This window comes from Ochlerotatus camptorhynchus, unplaced genomic scaffold (genome assembly GCF_037179485.1).
Source record: "Ochlerotatus camptorhynchus isolate MF236.1 unplaced genomic scaffold, CSIRO-AGI_Acam_v1.1 ptg000370l, whole genome shotgun sequence".
In the NCBI taxonomy this organism is placed as follows: Eukaryota; Metazoa; Arthropoda; class Insecta; order Diptera; family Culicidae; genus Ochlerotatus; species Ochlerotatus camptorhynchus.
The window spans coordinates 1,503,214-1,522,683 of NW_027040858.1; the positions used below are offsets into that span (position 1 = coordinate 1,503,214).

At 42.5% G+C, this 19,470-nt stretch overlaps 1 protein-coding gene and 1 pseudogene across 1 annotated transcript in view; one reads left to right on the forward strand and one right to left on the reverse strand.

Annotated features, from left to right (window-relative positions):
- Ugt50B3 (UDP-glycosyltransferase family 50 member B3) overlaps window positions 1-18,626 on the forward strand; it is a 198,186-nt gene extending 179,560 nt beyond the window's left edge. The window contains exon 9 of the mRNA XM_065232571.1: window positions 18,181-18,626. Coding sequence (XP_065088643.1) covers window positions 18,181-18,307 — 127 coding nt within the window. The 3' untranslated portion in view covers window positions 18,308-18,626. The remainder of the gene's footprint in view (window positions 1-18,180) is intronic.
- Window positions 1,801-16,730, reverse strand: LOC135710025 (uncharacterized; annotated as a pseudogene).
- Window positions 18,627-19,470: the final 844 nt, after the last annotated feature.

Consider the following 19,470-nt stretch of genomic DNA (forward strand, 5'->3'; position numbering starts at 1 on the left):
AGAACTAAAATCGGCCTATAATCAACCGAGGAATCGGCTATTCCTTGGAATCGGTTCTGATGGAGGGTTCTGAATTCGGTCAGATCTTTTAATCAATTTCGATCGACTTTAAAAACATCATTAACCACATTGGTCTCTCTCGGAACCACTGTCTTAGCAACCGTGTCTGCATCGATCGAAGCAATCTTACCAATGTTGATGTCCGAATTCTCGCCTCCTGTCCTACGTTGATTTCCCGTCGTTGGACGACACGTTCTTTCAATGTGGCATTTACATCCACATTTCTGACACATTTCTTTCTTATCGATTACAAAACAGGCGTCTACTTTGTGATTGATGCAGTTGCATCTCCGAATCCTTTCTGTTCTGATGACAATTGAGTGTCGATTCTGAATGGTAGTTTCCCCGTCTTGCTGGACCAGCCCTCAGATATCTGGCACTAGCATCAGCCACTGTTACTTGTGCAGGCTTCCATGCTTCAACCGATAGAATTCTTCGTTCATAGCTACCGCTTCGATTTCTCGAACCACGTCCACCAGATGCGTGAACGACTCTTTACGGCTTAGCATTTTAAGGGCTGCTGTCCGTACGTCCTTGTTCCTTGCATAGGCCGCAACAGCACTCACAATTTCTTCGAACTCTTTTCCTTCCTGGAAGTCACACGAACGGCCTATAGAACCAACTCTCATAATAAACGACAAGCCTGATTCATCCGGACGCTGAATGATTAGAGTGAGCTTATGGCGTTACGGGGCATAATATCCGAAGCAGATCCGAACTGCATACGTCTTTAATCGGAACATGGCGCGACAGCTCCTAATCATGAGCAATTTTGGAGTTGCTTTTGAGGCACCTCGAGTAACTCACACGGCAAATGAGAATAACCCAAATTTGAGTTTAGTTCACTCATAATCGCCCAAAGTGCATGAACTCAGCGAAGAGTAAAATTTGTTACAAAAAAAAACAAGTTTTTCCAGGATTTTCCAGGGAAAAATTCCCGAATTTGAGAAAAGTAAAGATTGGATTCACTCAGTCTATTGGTATTACTCCGAGACTGCATAAATTTTTCGTCAATTTCCTCATTTTCCGGCAGATTTTGTAGGTTTTCCACAGGAAACCATGAGACAAATTTACTCATTGCTGAGTTCCTGCACTTTTGGCGATTATGAGTGAACTAAACTCAAATTTGGGTCGTTCTCATTCGCCATGCACATTGCATTCTCACTTTTCACATTCACTGTCATTTGCATTCTCACTTTTCACATCACAGCAACATATGAAGGTGTAAAGTCGAAAAGCTGCTGTCAAGCAAAACAACAACAAGCAATCGGCTTAATGTGGTAGAAGAACTCGATCCGCCTGACCAAATACTCCAGATCCGGCAAATTATACGTAACCCGCCGTTCTCCGATACTCGTCGAAGCGATTCCGTTCCCATCGCTCAACAAACCTGCTGCTAGATGAAACTGCGATCGTGAAATGGTCCGTTTTTTTTTTGCGATTCACCACCGAGATTCTGCTGCAGCCGTGGAAGGAAGTCTCCGTTGAAGTTGAACATAACTTCTTTAAAGAAAATATTTCACCAGTAGGAAAAAGATATTCATTATATTCGAAGCATGTTTCGTTCTTCAGTTTCTTGTCAGCAAACTCTATAACGATGATCCTGTACTTGGTTGGATCGGATTAACTCTCGGATTTACTCTTGAGAATCTTCAGATCGCCAAGATTCCTTTCCTTCCACTCTTTCTGAACCATCTGCAGTAGCTTGGAGCGAACACAGAACATTTATTCTTCGTCTTCCTAACCGGTTTTCACTTCGATTTCGTCGGGTTGATCGATGATGGGTTTGAAGTCCGGATGAGGATCGTACTCACCGGAAACATTGGCAGCTGTGTCTTCATCGTCCTCCTCCTCTTCGACTTCAGCAGTGTCGACTGTGTTGATGCTCTGAACATTCTGTGGTAGTGGTTGGCAGCGTTGGGAATTGGGAATCGGGTGTTAATAGGTTTTTACCCACCAGGGGAGATATTTCCTATGTGATTTCCAAAAACGATTTCACGTTCTCCTCGGTGAACATCTGAAAACGATTTCTGTGGTTATTTTACAAGAACAAATCGCGTATGTCCACCTGCCTACAATTAAAACAAAAAGCTTATCCAAAACAATAACAGCAGCAGCAGCCAATCGTGGACCTCCCTTAGCTCAGTCGGTAAAGGCGCAGCTACAAAGCAAGACCATGCTGGAGGTGGCTGGGTTCAATTCCCGGTCCGGTCTAGGAATTTTTCGGGTTGGAAAATTTCTCGACTTCCCTGGGCATAGAAGTATGATTGGACTTGCCACACAATTATACCAATGCAAAAATGGTACAGGCATCGAAAGCTCTCAATTAATAACTGTGGAAATGCATCTAGAACACTAAGTTGAGAGCACGCAAAAAGCTAATATGCGATATGCAATAAGCTTTAAATGCGAAGAAGAAGAAGAAGAAGCAGCCAATCAACACAGAGAAGCAAATGAAGGTCCACGCCAATGCGCCCCCTGTCGAAGCTTTTCCAGCATCGTTCAAGTCATTTTCTGAACAAAATCTGGAATTCACATCGTTTCAATAGCCGAACAAATCTATTTTGTTTACAAACAAGACTTACGTCTAATAGTTGAAAGGGAAAACATCGATGAACTTCGATTAAATTTTGAGGTACAGTGAGTTACTCGCGAGTTACTCGCTGCAAAAAAAGCAATTCAGAGTAAAGCTCTCTCACCCCTTGGAAATACATTGTTTTGAAAACTTTTTTTTTTTTTATTAAAGTCACTTTAACACTGTTGGGTCATTCGTGACTTGTCCGGGGGTGAGATCTGAACTCGTGACTTTGGCGTGAGAGGTATGGATGTTAACCGCTACGCCGGGGTCGCCCCCTATTTTTGAAAACTTGTTTTCTTTAAGCCTTAATTAGCTTAATTTAGTGTTCCATAATTTTCTATACCAAACTTTGGCTGCTAACAAAATTGTCCAATTGAAATATATATGTATGCAAGGTGAGTGGTAATTCCTGTTACACCCAAATGGAGATGAAAGCAGACCACATTTTCAGTAAAAAATTGTATGATGTAATCATTCCTTACCGAGTTATTGATCTACCGTATGCGTGATAATGTTTGCACCATTGAGCAATGTCAAAACTAAAAAAAAATCTCAAAAATTTCGTTTTCGAGTTTTTTTTTATTTATTCAAAGGGGGGATGTTTCTCAGAGCCTTAAACTATGTTAATCATTGATCGAGTTTCCACTTGCTGCAATTACGGCCTCCACACGCTTCCGGAATGCACGGCAGGCTCTAATAATGTAGTCTGAATCCATTTCTCTCCAGGTACGGGTCAATGTTTGTCTGAGGCTTGCTGTACTCGGGTGGCGTTTAGAACAGGCCTTGGCCTTCATGACGCGCCATATTGAGTAATCCAGCGGATTAAGATCGGGGCTGGATGGCGGCCACATATCCTTCGCCCAGAACGGAAGATGTTCCTGCAACCAGTTCTGAGTGCGGTTCGAGGTGTAGCACGGAGCCCCATCTTGTTGAAATACAACATTTGGCTTCGGACCGTACTGTTCTTTGATCCACGGAAGAACATACTTACGTAAAATTTCGATGTAGACCTCTGTGTTGACCATGTCGCCTTTTGGAATGAACACCGGGTCCATTTTTTTGCCATCAAAAGCCACCAATCCAAACACCATAACGCTAGCAGGATGCTTGGTCAGATACACGTTCTTGTGCTCGTCGGCCACGTATTTTACAGGAAGAGAACTAATATACCGGTCGGTTCTGGAATTTGATACGGGATCGACGGTAAACATACTCTCGTCGGTGAACAGGATTACCGGATTTTTTCGCTTAAGAAAGTTCAAGATTTTCTTGCATCGTTCGACTCGTAGCTCCCGGATGCGGTTGATAATCATGTGAGTTTTTTTCCGTGCCCTCGACTTCGCCCCGCAGTCTTCCTTTACGATCTTCCGTGCCGTTAAGTCACTGATCCCGTGTTCCTTTGCCATTTTCCTTATTGAACGCACTGGATTCACCCGAATCTTCCTTTTGATAGCAGCGATAACCCTCGGAACCCGAGCTGATCTCGGAAGACCTGTGGCCACCTTCGTGGATAGTTGTCATTTCTTTTCTCGGTCTAAAACCCTTTTGACGGTCCACCGGGACACTCCCATGGCGATTGAAATGTCTTTTTGCGACATTTGCGCGTGGGACAAATCACGAATATGCTACCACTTCGTCATGGTGCAACTGTCAAACTAAGTAAATTATTTTCTTTTATATACAGCCTACTACGGTATGAGCTATACACACTAATCCAGGCCTCCGTCGCTCGGTAAATTTTGAACTACAGAACTGTTCGGTAAAAGTTTAAAATTCAGTGAAAAATCCAATTATTAAAAAATTTATCCCGAACTTGTACAGAATTTGTTCAGTTTACCCCATTGATTGATGAAAAATAAAATTTATACATTTTCTTGATTTATCACGTGTAACGGTCATTTGAAAATTTTACCGAGTTATTCTGCTGTTCAAAAACCCGGTAAATTCCTACCGACCTCGGTGATCTGAATTAAGTGTGTAGGTTACGTGCATGCAAAGAAAATCAAGGCATTGTATGCACAGGTGAAACGGGAACCTTACGATGGTGCAAACATTATCACGCATACGGTATTTATTTTACATTGCCGAGCAACACTACAACTTTTTGCCCGGGCACTCGTGAATATTACCAAAGCCCACCAGGGAGTAAGCATTGCTTGGCTACTATTTATTTATTTATTTAATTGATTCCATCAACAGGCTTCAATAAGCCCCAATGATGTTAAGTAATACAAAAAACAACATGATTGTCTGTGCTTAAAACTTAAACATTACACTGCTATTCACGGTTACCTGTGCCCGAAAATATCGAGGTGAAACTACGGCGAAGCGTCTGACGTGGTACGTGAAAATCGAACACTGAGGCAACTCTGTTGAAAACTCGCTGCAGTCCGTTTATTGCTCCATTCATTCCGTAGTTCGTGCGACGAAAGGAAAGTCTCAGCATAAGACTGTTTCTTAGTGCACGTGGTCGTACATTCAAATCGATTTTTTCGAGGATAGTAGGACAATCGATTCTCCCTTGCAATGTATCGGCAACAAGTAAAGCCCTTGCAGCGTCTCTTCGGGTCGAAAGAGTTTCCAAACCAATCAGCTGACATCGGCTTTCATAGCTAGGCAAACGGAAAGGATCTCTCCAAGGCAATCGCCGAAGGGCGAAGCGTAAGAATCGGTGCTGGACTGATTCGACTCTTTCAACACCATTGTTGTAGCTTGGATTCCAAACTGCTGAGCAATATTCAAGGACTGATCGGACCAGTGAGGAGTACAATGACTTCAGACAATAAATATCAGTAAAGTTTTTGGTTATTCTAAAGATAAAGCCTAGTGTTCTGGAAGCTTTATCAACGACATACGAAATATGCTGCTTATATGTGAGTTGCGAATCCAAAATGACTCCCAAATCCTTCACGTGGCTCACTCGTTCAATTGCTGAACCCAATAGGTTGTAGTTGAAGATGATTGGTTCTTTTATCCGAGAAAAGGAGATTACTGAGCATTTCGCCGGGTTAACTTCCATTCGGTTCAAGGTGCACCAGTCAGCAAAAGCACGAAGCTGGCGTTGAAGAAAGTGACAGTCGGCAATGGAAAGAATCCGAAGGTAGATTTTTAGATCGTCAGCATACGATAGTCGAGGTCCGTCAAGCACATAATTCACATCGTTGAAGTAGAGCAGGAAGATCAAAGGTCCAAGGTGGCTACCCTGGGGTATCCCCGATGTAGCAGGATAAGTATCAGATCGGTAATCGCCTATGGCAACCATCAGTTGGCGACCGGTTACATACGATCGAAACCATTGTAATAGGTTACCATTGATCCCAAGTCTGTCTAGTTTAGCATGGTTTAGCTTATCGAACGCTGCTGACAGATCGGTATAAATCACATCCGTTTGAGCTCGGTCAACCATGCTATCAGTTACATAAGATGTGAGGCATAGCAGATTGGTGGTGGTGGAACGACCTGACATGAAGCCATGCTGATCATCACTCAAAACATGCTTGCAGTGAGAAAGTAGCGGTTCCATTATGACTAGTTCAAAAAGCTTCGATACGGTGCTCAGTGAGGTAATTCCACGATAGTTGTTGACATCTCGTTTGTTTCCTTTTTTGTGAACAGGAAACATGTCAGCAAACTTCCAGCAAGAAGGATAAATACCACAGCGAAGCGATAATTGGAACACGTGACAGAACGGAGTCAATAGACTATCGATATTCTTCTTGAGAAAAACGGGCGGGATTCCATCGGGTCCAGGGTTGCAAGAAGATTTCAGCTTGGAAGCAGCTCTTAAAATAGTCATATCGTTGATGTTGATGCCATTTAATGTATCGCCGTGCATTGGAACGTTGCTTGCTGCGAGGTTAACATATTCGTCAGATAGGCTCTCGTCAGTGAAAACATCGGCAAATTTGAGAGAGAAGAGTCGGCAAATCTCCTGATTTGTGGATCCCACTTCGCCATTGAACACCATGGACGATGGAAGACCGGATTCCTTTCGCTGCTCGTTTACATAGTTCCAAAAGGATTTCGGATGTGATCTCATCCTGCGCTGAATTCCCTGCTGATATCGCGAATAGCTTTGGCGACTGATCCGTTTGAATTGATGGTTTAGTCGAACATAATAGCATTTTAATTGGAACGTACGGTACTTGGTGTATTTGCGTAGTGCAGCTCTTTTAGTAGATTTCAGTCTACGGAGCTCCTTAGTCTGCCATGGATGATGAGCTGTTTTCTGGTGACTTATCTTCGGGACATGTCTGTCGATAGTATACGCCAAAATGTGTGAAAACGTTCTTGCGGCTACCTCAACATCGTGATGATCGAGGATGTTTTCCCAGTCCAAGCTGGAGAGCAAGTCTGAGATGCTGCGGTAATCTGCTTTTCGAAAATCGTAGGAAACAGCAACGGGCGTTTCGTCGAAATCGTGAAGTAACTTGCTCTCCACAGTCACAATCAAAGGAAGGTGATGTGGAGTTGGTTTCACTAGTGGAGCGGGTGCACAGGAGATGAATGGAGCGACATCCTGAGAACTGACGAAACAAAGGTCCAAGCTGCGGTTGTTCTCGTTGACTACATGATTGATTTGCGATAACGTAGACGTACTGTAGCTATCAAGAAGCATGGTGGCTCCACAATGCAACACTGATCGTTCTGGATCCGGATACAGAAAACAGCTATGGGATGGTTGCCACGAGATACCAGGTAAATTGTAGTCTCCCAAGACAATAACCTCGCCAATAGCAGTTGCGCTTTCCAAGACAGCTTGAATTGAACGACAATGGGCGTCGATGAAATCTATATCTCGAGCTCGGTTTGGAGGTATGTAGACCACACATACAAACAACATGCGATCCGCTAGGTCCACAGCTGCCCAGACCTGCTCTACGCTGTTCCACAAATCATTTTCAATTGCTCTGGCTTTCAATTCAGAACCGACAGCCAAGAGGACACCACCTCCCGTTGATTTTCGGCTGTTGCGGGGGTTACGATCACAACGGAAAACCTCGTATTCAGATCCAAACACTTGATTGGAGATCGTGCGGGAGTCGAGCCAAGTCTCTGTGAGAGCAATAATATTATAGCATCGGTCAGATACGGATATACGATAGTCTTCAACGTTCGAGTTCATCCCGCCTACGTTCTGATAGTAAATAGTGACGTCCTGGTTAGTACTAGCAACACGTTGAGAATCTGTGTACACCTCGCCTGAGAGGGAACTTTTGGGCATCCTAATTTCACTTCTGATAACAGCATTAGGGCAGCTTCGATGATCAAAGGCAGCAGAAGGTGGAGCTGCATCGGAGAAACCAGTGGTGCAACCCGCACTTCCAGTGTTAGAGAGTACCGATACAGTGCTGAAATTCGGAATGGCGTCAGGCGGTGAATGTTCAGAGTTATCATTGTACTTGCCTGGCATAGCAGGCTGGTAGACCCCCGAACCCCTACTAACAACAGGACCAGGACTACTGTGAAGAACGCTGGCTGGTACTGGCAGGACCGTGTTAGAGGGACTAGGGGCTTCCAAAATGCTATTTTCAGTGCGTCCTGGTTCCAAAGGTTGATGTATGAAAGGGTGTGCAATTTCCTGTGTACGGGAAACTTTTTTACGCGATGAAATACTGGGTCGAATCGAGTACTTGCCTGTACAAGCAAGGTGGAAGACCCCCTCCCTACTTCCAACCGCAGGACCGAGACGACTATGAGGTACGCTGGCTGCAGTAGGCGGGACTGGGTTGGAGAGATTGGGGGCTTCCATCAAGCTTTCCATGGTGCGTCTCGGATGTGATAGCTCGGGTTCTGTACGAACAACGGTCGAATTATCGGAACAACTTCGAAGAACAGCAGCTGCAGCTAGGTTGCATAAATCAGCAGTTCCAGTGGAGTCAACATTCGGTCGGGTGATGAAATTTAGTGTGATGGGTGAAATACTGAAATTTGGAACTTTGTCAGGAAACGAAAAACCGCTACAACATGCATACTTGCCTGGAAGTGCAGGCTGGAAGACCCCTTCCTCTCCTCCGAACACAGGACCGGGACGACTTTGATGGCGGGAACAATGGTGAACTTCGGCTGAGCTCCGACGGGAAGCAGCGACGGCTTGAAACTCGACTGTGACGGAGGCAGAAGGGGCTTCCATTGTACCTTGCAGCGAGCATCCCGGATTGATTGTAGAGAAAACTAAGTAGCTGTTAGAGGTGGAGCAGCATCTGTTCCGGAAGTTACATCCATAGGAGTTGGTTGGCTGTTCGGATCTTGCGAGGATGGTATCTAGACAATTATCGACACGTTTTTTGAGCGATCTTCAAATTCTCGGAAGAGAATGTTTTGAGGCCATGATTCACAAGATAAGGCTTCCGTCCTTAGATGTTTACCAATGCCAACTTTGAAGGACACAAAGTTAAGAGTCGACGGATCTCGCCCTTTTGGGATGAGCTTAATAACTTTTACTGGTTGATCGTCGCCCATGTTAAGACATTCACGAACAAAACTGACGGTTTCTTGCACTGTGGTTTCCGGATGAAAAGCAGAGAGATGAATCTATAGCAGATCGTTTCCCGTTTCAACTGTCCTCAAAGAACTGCATGTCGTTTTCGTTCCACAATATTGCTTCGTTTGTACCTTTGATACCACAGAAGAACCGTCATTACCACGGCGTCGTTTAGCGCTTGACGATTGGGCTCTGTTGTCGAACTTGAACCAGGAGCCAGAATTAACTGTCGGAGTCTCAATCATGGTTTACTAATAGCGAATTCGTTTATTATCGGGGTTAACACCAGTTCCAACCCAGTGCGAAACCGAACTTTTTGTCAGTGTGAACCTCAACCTGAGCTAGGTTTTAAAAACAAACGAGCAAACTGACGTTTGTCAGAAATCAAACAGACCTAATCTTGATACCCGATCCAGGTTGGAACTGAATAATAAACGAATTCGCTATAACCATCCGTTCGAACGTAAAGGCCCAAACGCAATGTGGGCGGAAGCGGAACGGAAACGGAAAGTTTGACAGTTGTCACAAATGACATCAAGATGTCTAACCGAAGTCGATTTAATACTAACTAGCTTTCAATCCGACAAACACGCTTATTCAGATCGGACTTTTCCGCTGCCGCTGCCGTTCCGCTTCCGCTGTCATTGCGCTTGGGCCTTAAGCCTGTAGCGCCAATTGAATGTCAATGTGCGAGAGCGGCCAATGTTGTCAATGAAAGCCTATTGATGAAAAACCATGTCGCATGGCATGTTTTGAGTGATTGAAAGATCTGACCGCATTCAGAACCCTACATCAGATCCGATTCCAGGGAAATGCACATATCTCGGTTGATTATAGGGTCGATTTTAGTTCTTGACATATTAGTCGCCAGGCTTGCTGAAACTCCTCAAACTCACTGAAGGTTTTAAAACACTCTTGTCCTGCGAGTTTAGCCAGCCCTCACCTCGGCAGGAATATGGAAGAAATAAACAAAAAATCTTCAAGAGAGAGGGAGAGTGAAATTCAGCGAGAGGATGATTTGACGTGAGGTGCGCTTTTCGAGACTCCGGATGACTTTTTTGTTCGACGCAAGAAGCTCAGAGCTCACCCAGAGTGAAATTAAGAGCGTGTGATAGAAAACATGAAAAAACCTCACTCTCATTTTATCTCCCTTCGCTCACAAGCTCTGAAGCTCAGTGGAATGATTTGGCAGAAGGCATTCTACTCCTCAGAAAAATACTACGCTCGGCTCATTTCAAACTTGCGAGCGAGGCTCCATCAAGCCTGTTAGTCGCTTTGAATATGGTTCTTCTTTCTGTGTATTCATTAAAAATATAGATTTTTATTCGGGCCTCCTATAAAAAATCTCAACACAAATTTGGCACCCTCCAGAAACCCGGAATATCTTCGGTATCCGGTGAACGTTGTTATTTTCATGGCTACGCTTTAAAACTATATTAGCCATATTATAATGCTTTTGGTAGAATTAAAATCGGACCATATCATATCGTTTTCTGTTGCTGATTCTACGTATGTGTCATCCATGAAGATCCGAAGAGAGGTAGTCTCGTCGAGTAACTTACCTTTGATTGCTTCGAATTCTTCATCCACAGGGTCGCAGTGTAGATTTATCATATTTAAGCTGTGGTTCCCCTTTTCTTCGTTTACAAGCATTTTCGATACGTTGAAGTCAGTACAGTTTCCTTTCTTGGTTGCCAAAACGTTATTGTTTTTGATCAAACGAATGTAAGCTGCCTTAAAATGACTCGAATTGGGATTATTATTACATCCTCCTTTAGAACGGATGGCCGCAAAAAATGTTTCCACATGGTCTTGACTGAATCTATATGTAGCAATACTTTTAAGACAGCTTTTTTCGCGAACGTATTCCAAGAACATGTCCCTAAAACTGTTGATATTGACCAAAAATCCCAAAAAAACCCGTCTTGAGGGGACTTTTGAGAATTAATCCCCCGGAAACCAGTTTGATATTCTGAATGTACTTTTCAGCCAATTCGAGCATCTTGTTCACCTCTTCAAAATTATGTGCAACCATCGGCTGTTTGAATCCACTCGTCAGATTGTTGCGACTGTTCATAATGTCGAAAAGGTCATTGAATAGGCCAATGAACTCGACAGTGGCTTTGGCATCACCAAAGTCAACATCGGATTCCATCAGGGTTTTTAGAGCTGATGCAACACTGCGACTGAGTGTTTGGGCTGCCAAAAGTACTTTCATTTTTTGATTTTGGAAAGATACGTGTCGATCGAAAAGATTTTGCGCCAGACACAATCCAGAGAGATTTTGCACATCATTTAGCTTTTTGACGAATTGCCACTCTGCGTTCCCATGGTTCGTTGATAGTACACCCTGGGATGAAAAAACGTTTCTCACGAGTTTCAACATGTGGCATGCATCCAGTAGCACATACACCAGATAATCACCAGATGGATGTTTGAAATTGGTACAGAGGGGTTGGCCATTAGAGTGATGCAAAATTTGAAATTTTCGCTCCACAATACTTAAACGATTCCAAATCGGATCCTGACTGACCTCTCAAAATTTGAACCCATTTGGTGAGAAACTGAGATGGCACAAACCATTTGAAGTTTGTATGGGAATTACTATGGTAAAACCAAGATTTTTGTTCATGTCTATCTAATAATTCACCATATCGGTCTGCTTCAAAAGCTTTCAACTGTACTTGTAGGAAATTTTCCCAGGTATAACTTTGCTCAAGATCACTTTTCAATTAAATGCAAGGATTGAAAGTTATCAATGGTTCAATGCACTGATGTCTTATGATCATGCTCAATCAACTGCTCAGCAGGCAACATTGGTGTTTCTGGGGCGTTGAATAGGAATAGGAAATCATGCACTGCAAATACAATTCACGTAATATTCACCTGAAAAGGTACGTAGATATTTTCCATCATACTTTTCAGGTGAATATTACATGTTTTGGGAATGAAATGCTGTTTCAAGTGATTCAAATGAAAATCAAGTGATTTTCACGTAAATTTTATCGGCCGTTCCGATGATCGTTAAATTAGCTTCACTTAAAAGTTACGTGAATTGTTTAGTAATCGTCACTGGATTTTGTAGTAATATTTATGTGAATTTGTGGTATGTTTCATGTGTTTTAATACAGTGGTATACCGAAAAAAGTTTGCATGTAGCTTCCATTGGAAATGCACATGATTTTCATCCATAATCAAAATTAATGGAATTCATCTGAATTTCACATAACATTTATGCGATCCCATTAAATTTATGTGATTTTGCAAATGAATTTCATCGGCCTCATAATATTCATGTGATTTTGTGGTGGGATTGGCTACTATGTGATCACAGGAAAGCTATGTGAAATTTACATGGATCTCATCCATTAGATATGTGATAATTTTTTTGAGTGTATTGCATTATTTCATCCGATTTTTTTTAAAATAAAATTTAACTTATTTGTTGAATTTTTACTTTATTTTAATTAACATTAAACTGTTCTTTTTAGTAACTATCATGTGTATCAAACTTATTCTTAATTCTATACCCTGTTGCACTGGTTGTTGTTAAGTTGATTGTTTTGCATTTGTTTGCTCCACAATGGTCTATAAAAATTGCTGCTTCTGAATAAAGTTAAAGTTGGTTATTGGTTTATTTAAAACATTAAGTTTGATCCTTATATTTATTTTCCTCCAACAACTGATGACTTCGAAAAGAACATCATGTCTCCAATAGACGTCTTTTTGTAGTAAGCACTCCTGTAGTTCGGCGATTAAGCTTGTGAGGACTGCTCAATCCGATTTTACACTCTTTAATTTATTTTGGGTATTGAAAATCAGGATTCATATATTGATATTAATCAAACTTACGCTCAAAAACATTAAAAATCCCCAATCTCCTACTAACAAAAATCGCATATTTTCATCTGCCGCCATTTTGAACTAACAAATACGCAAAGACAGTTGTCACATCATGAGGTCACTTAAAATTTACGTGAACTTCACTTAACATTTATCTGTATAACACTTGAACTCCATCAGTCAATCTAGTGAAATTCATTACCATGCCATTGATATTTATGTGCAGCATGTAATTCTTATTGGATTTCTATTTTTGAAAGGTTACCTGATTTTTCAGGTGAAATTTACGTTTCTCGTTAGTTCAGTGTGGCTACTATGTCACACTGCAAAATACAGTGTTGCCTACAGAGCAGCTGCTTGATCATGTCATAAGTTTTCAATCTCTTAAATAATTAATAACATTTTCCTGTCTCGTTTTACATAGAAACGATCTTGAGCAAAGTTGTAGCTGAGAAAAGTTTCTATAAGAATAGCTATCGAGCTGTTTTGCTGCTCAATATGGAAAAAGACTAGAAGGTAATGAACAAAAAGTTGAGATTTCCCATAGTAATTTACATGTGAACTTCAAATGGTTTGTGCGAAGTCTGTTTCTAACCAAATGAGTTGTAACTTTTGGAGGCTAATCACGACCCGATTTGAAACCATTTAAGCACTGTGGAGCGAAAAAGTCAAATTTTGCATCAGTCTATTGGCCATTCATTCGGAGGTTACAACCAAACAAGTTGGCCATGGATATGTTTGTTGCAGTTCCATCGAATGTGAAACCGATCACCTGGGCGCCTGCATCATGTAATGCATTCAGGGCATTTTCCGTTAATATTTTCTTGTCAGCTGCATTCAAGCCATTAATAAGAAAATAAGCAACTGGCACTGTGAAAATCCGCCGATATTAGCTATGGGCAAATCACCCACGGCGCAGCTAATTATTGTTCAACTTACCCGTGAAGCAGCTGAATCCAAAAATGACCTTTCACCAACTGACAGGAAATGTGTAAGAAAAGTCATGACCTACCTAGTTATTATCCATCTCATATCTTCCCTCTCCTTTAGTATAAAAGTTATAAAAAATATTTTTAAACAATAACTAATGATAATGAATTACTGAATCTTGATCCATCGCTTCCTGTTCCCTTAATCCCATGTCCCGCAGCAAAGCCTTCACCTGGTGCTTGATGATCGGTATGCCATCCTCCGAGTGCAGCAACTCGCGTCCTGTAATGATGAACAGATCTTTGAACTGCTGCGTCCGGTGGGTCAGCTTTCTGGCGTGCTCTGTTAGGAAAATTTTTAAACACTGCAGCGCTTCCTCCGAGTGCAGATAGTGCAAATCCAACACGTCTACATTGTTCAGCGTCAGCTTGTGCACCTCCATGATGGCATTCGAGGCCTTACTGCTGTACATATCGATTTTGGTTCGATGAAGCCGGGCAAGCTGGTCATAGTACTCGGCCACCCCGGCCATGCCCCGCTGAATGGCATTCCGTGCCTTCTCGTGGCATTCGTTTTTCAGTTCCTGGTGGTCCTGGGACATATTGCGGAATTCTTCGGCCGTTTTCAGGTGAAGATTGGTGTCGCCTTCGCTGGATGACGGTACCTGCTCGACCGTTGGAGGCGGCGACGTTGAGGACGAGGGAAGTGTTTTCTGTTTTTCGGCTTCTGCTCGCTTCATAAGGACTTCCCGTTCGCGGGCGATTTGGTTTCCCAGCTCTTCCGGAATGGATTTGTTTAGGACGGTTATAGTGTCGCTGAATTTGTGGGCATGTAGGATTTCTGCCAGGACTTTCTCGTCAATGATAGGATACATTTCGGCTAGCTTTTGACGAGTCATATGCGAGGCCAGATCTTGCGGAGCTTGCTTAGCCCAGCCGTTAATTCCGCTTCGGTACGCTGTGGCATACGGACTTCGGATTATTCAAGATGCTTCTCGGTTGACATGTACGAATAGACTCTTTATTCAATTTGCAGGTTCGGATCAGGAAGGTTCTTATTTGGTATTTGGATAGGCCGAAAGAATGTAAAATATAAACCTTAAAAAAAGCGAAGCGGCGTGGTAGGTTTATTGCCAAAACATTTGTTGTGCATATGCGCAAGACTTATTGCGCGCATATCGTAGCAGTTAAAGTAGGTTGGTAAACAAGGAAAAGGAAAAGGTTTTACTGTTTTGAAGTTGACTGAGCAGTTTCTCAGTAGGTCATGAATTTTGGCAGTTTCTATCTATGTTAAAACAGTGGGATAAGGAAATGGAAATGTTTCCTTTATTATGGTGATTTATGAAAAGATCTGTGTGGTAATTTGAGCTGTATCATATTACAACATCGTAACACGACAACGCCGTTAGGGCGTACTCCATTTCCATAATGTCGTTCAGTTTGGGGGAATCCTCGATGGTCTTTCCATTTGCTGTGCCAATCGAGCATCTTTTTTCATAAAATCTTGTGAATTCAAGAACGACAAAAACAACTGTTCTGCCATTTCGGTAGCCATGAAAACCTTTGTTCGTTCATTGGTTAGTTCGTCTAAGGAGATGGCACCCGAGCCATGCTTATCCTTGAAAGTGGTGTGTAGCTGGCTTATGAGATTAATTTCCAACGTCACTTCCAGCACTTCGGGATCGTTTTGCAAATCTTCCGCTTTGTCTTTTCTTTTCGTTGTGTTCCGGGGTGATTTCGAGCTGACAGTAGACCGATCGATTTCGTAACCCCCTCCACCACCACCACTACCGGAGGGATGACCGGAAAGATACAATTGTTTCATTGCAATCACATTCATACGCGAGTAGGCCGCCAGCCGCACCGGCTTCCAAATTATCCGCTGTCTCGAATTCGTATGTCTTTTGCTCTTCTAGCAATAGATTTGCTGTCCAATCACCGTGTCCATTGCAGTTCTCGAACAAATCCCACAGATACTGGACCGAAATAAGGGGATAGAGGATGCAAATTTCCGAAAAGCTAGTGTTTTCATTTTTGCATCCTCGTCTGTGTCTGACCAGAGCAATCCGTTTCTTTTCTGATTTCTTCTTTTTGCTGGGCTTGACCGGCGTCACACCTGTGAAAATTAGTCCTCACTCGTTTTCTCAGAACGGCCGTCCCGGTCGCGTTTTCTCCTATGGCTTTGCCACGGCGAGGAGACGATTTTTGCAAATCCGTCCTCACTCGCATTCAGAACGGCCTTCCCGGTCGCGTTCTTATCCTGTGGCCGTGCCACCACGAGGAGACGATTTTTCGCAAATCCGTCCTCACTCGTTTTCTCAGAACGGCCGTCCCGGTCGCGTTCTCTCCTGTGGCTTTGCCACGGCGAGGAGACGATTTTTGCAAATCCGTCCTCACTCGCATTCAGAACGGCCGTCCCGGTCGCGTTCTTATCCTGTGGCCGTGCCACCACGAGGAGACAATTTTTCGCACTCGTTATCTCAGAACGGCCGTCAAAGTCGCGTTCAAATTTCCAATTTTCCTTGCAAGTGGGTGATTTGCCCTTTATTACCTATCGGTGGTCTCCAAGATTCCAGGTTCGTCTCCTGGCAGGATCGCCAGAAATGTGAAAATCCGCCGATATTAGCTATGGGCAAATCACCCACGGCGCAGCTAATTATTGTTCAACTTACCCGTGCAGCAGCTGAATCCAAAAATGACCTTTCACCAACTGACAGGAAATGTGTAAGAAAAGTCATGACCTACCTAGTTATTATCCATCTCATAGGCACCTTCCATTTTTCCTCTACCGATGATACCATATATACCAACGCTTCTTTGGCGACCGGTAGGTCATCTCCTGAGCACAGAAACGAAAACGATTCCCCATAATCGACTACACCTTCAAACTTCTTAGCGTGAGGATTCCAGGTAATTTGTTGCCAAACCGCAACCTCGTCCATGCAAAGGCTTACTAGTAACGGTCGTCCTTGCATTTCTTGGGCTTTAGTTTCGATCAGCGAAAGTGTTACCAGGCCGGTAACACGGTGACGGTGAGACCAGGCTCACCGTTTATACTTCTGTACCACTTAACAATGGTCCGTTCATGGGGTAGAGTATTGTTGAATGTGGCTCTGACGTAGGCGTAAGCTTTAGCCGAATAGAAATGAAGTGTAGAAGTGAATTTCTTTTTGAAGTTCACTGTCTTGAGCATATTCCTGAAATTGAATCAAACATTAAGATAGATTTAGTTTAATTAAATAAAAAAAATATGTGTGTGCTTCAGCTGCAAGTTTGCAGGCAGTTTTATTATTCAGATTTATGAATACATCAATAACTACCTGTAGTAAAAGCTGCCCTGAAGTAGAAAGTAAGCGTTGCTCCTGCAATGTAGCAAAAATTTCCTGTAAATTACCAACTTTCTTCTGAAGCCGATAAGCTTTTTGCTTCAGCCGATTCACTCGCAGTTGTGCAGCATAAAGCTGCTTCTGAACTTTCGGAAGTGCATTTTTTGCACCTTCAGCGGAAATTGAAGACAAATCCTTTATGTCTCCCGAATATCGAATTGCGATTGTTTTCCCGGACGAGGTTGATGCGATCGAATTGTTGTTTAAATCCCGTTCACTGCCGATGTCGGGATCTAAAAACTCCACTTCGGTTGCGACTTCCGATAAGTACAAACTCGGCACCGCTGTATTCGAAAGTCTCTGCTTTCCTTACGATGAATCCAGCTCATCCTGCCGGAAGTGTCGGGAGCAGATCCGTAAATTGGTTTTTCCTCCCCCGTCGATCAGCGTCGGAATTTTATTGATTTGCAGTGCGTAACACCATTTTTTGAACCGCCTCTTGTCGCTGGGGAACCTGAAGAAAACCAGCAAAACATACATCACAGGTTGGTAATAACTAAAAATCACAACAACAAAAATTACCTGTGAGAGGAAAATCCACCGTCCGTTGGTGATTTGTTCAAATCACTCTTGCAGGATGGTATTATACATCGCATGCTGCTGCTGCTTGTACCAATTATGATAACTATGACGATTTTCAAACAAAACCTTTCGCGAAACTACCGAAACGGTCGAAACTACCGTCCGAAAGACGAAAACTCGATGAAAACATTATATGAGTGAATCAAAACAAACACCGATTGACAGATGACCGGGCGCCATGATGGTTTTGATACCAGTTACGATATTTTTGTCAGACAGCACCCCCCTGGCTTGGGCCTTGTCTCCTGGATATCGCGACAGAATTCTATTAACGTTTTCTTATTTTCCCCTAATAACCAAACTTTTTTCCCATTTCAGCTTCTTCACCTACTACGGCTTGGATGTGATTTGTTTCTTCCTGGCCGCCGTCTACCTTCTCCGGTGGGTAGTTCGACGAGTGCTGAAACCACAAATTTTCCAACTTACCAAGGAGAAAATCCATTAGAAGCATCACCACAACCAGCAACATCAGAAAATAAAATAAAACGACAACCGAAGGAAAACAAACAAACAAACGCTTACACCAAAATATCAACTTCTGCAATAACGGGAAATCGAGAGGACGCAATCTGCAACAACTTTGCTCAACCTGGTCTGCTGCTAAGAAAAATGTATTTTTTTTGCTCAGTTTAATTGGATCCATTAACTACCGGCGAGCGTAAGACATTGTGCTGAATTTCAAAAAGGTGCCGAACCCAAACACAGCAGGGATCGATCGCTCTTTTGGGACTTTTTCGTTGCTTTTTAGTATAAAGTGCTAGCTTAAAATTCAGTTCAATTTTCAGTTAAAATGTGTAACGGAAAATTGTTAAGGTTTGAAAAATCATTGCTCAGCAGTTTATCGCTGGATGTTAAATCTATTTGATACCAAATAAATCTATAAAATATGTCATTTTAAATGGTGCCAATAGATTTTAAATTTGTCAATAAATGGCTGAGCTATGATTTTTCAAACATTGCAAGTTTGATGTTACACATTTTACCGGATGCACCGTGTTCGGAGTGTTAATTTCCCTATCAAAATTCAAAATTTCCGCACCGCAGACCAAAACCTCAAGTGCCCCTTCAGTGAAAACACAGAGTGTGGCTCTACGGTGCGAATTTTTTGCATTTTTAAAGATAGATTAATAGCATTAGACTATCTATTTTACGATGGGTTAACTTAAAATTTGACTGGATATTACGTTAGCATTCTATAATAAAAATGAAGGAATAAGCCCCAAAATGAGCGATCCATCACTGCCTAAGAGTAAACAAAGTTTGAACGAACTTGATGAAAACATAAGTATCCAGTCAAAACAACCTGCACGGCTATTGAGAATTACTCAAAGAGAGAGAGAGAGTCACTTCTACTCAGTTGTATGATTAATTTCTAAAAACTGCAGGTACTCAACGCTGAGTTACTGCAATTTTTAGAAATTTATCCATACCTTCGAATAGAAGTGACTCTCTCTCTCTCTCTTTGGGTTATTCTCAATAACCGTGTGCAAGGTACACGTCGAAATACGATCCACCTTCTTCAGACGCAAATTGCCTCAAAACAACTATGAAAAACTGCTTTAAAAGTGTCTACAAAGGATATTACCCTTAAAGGAGAACTTTCACTGA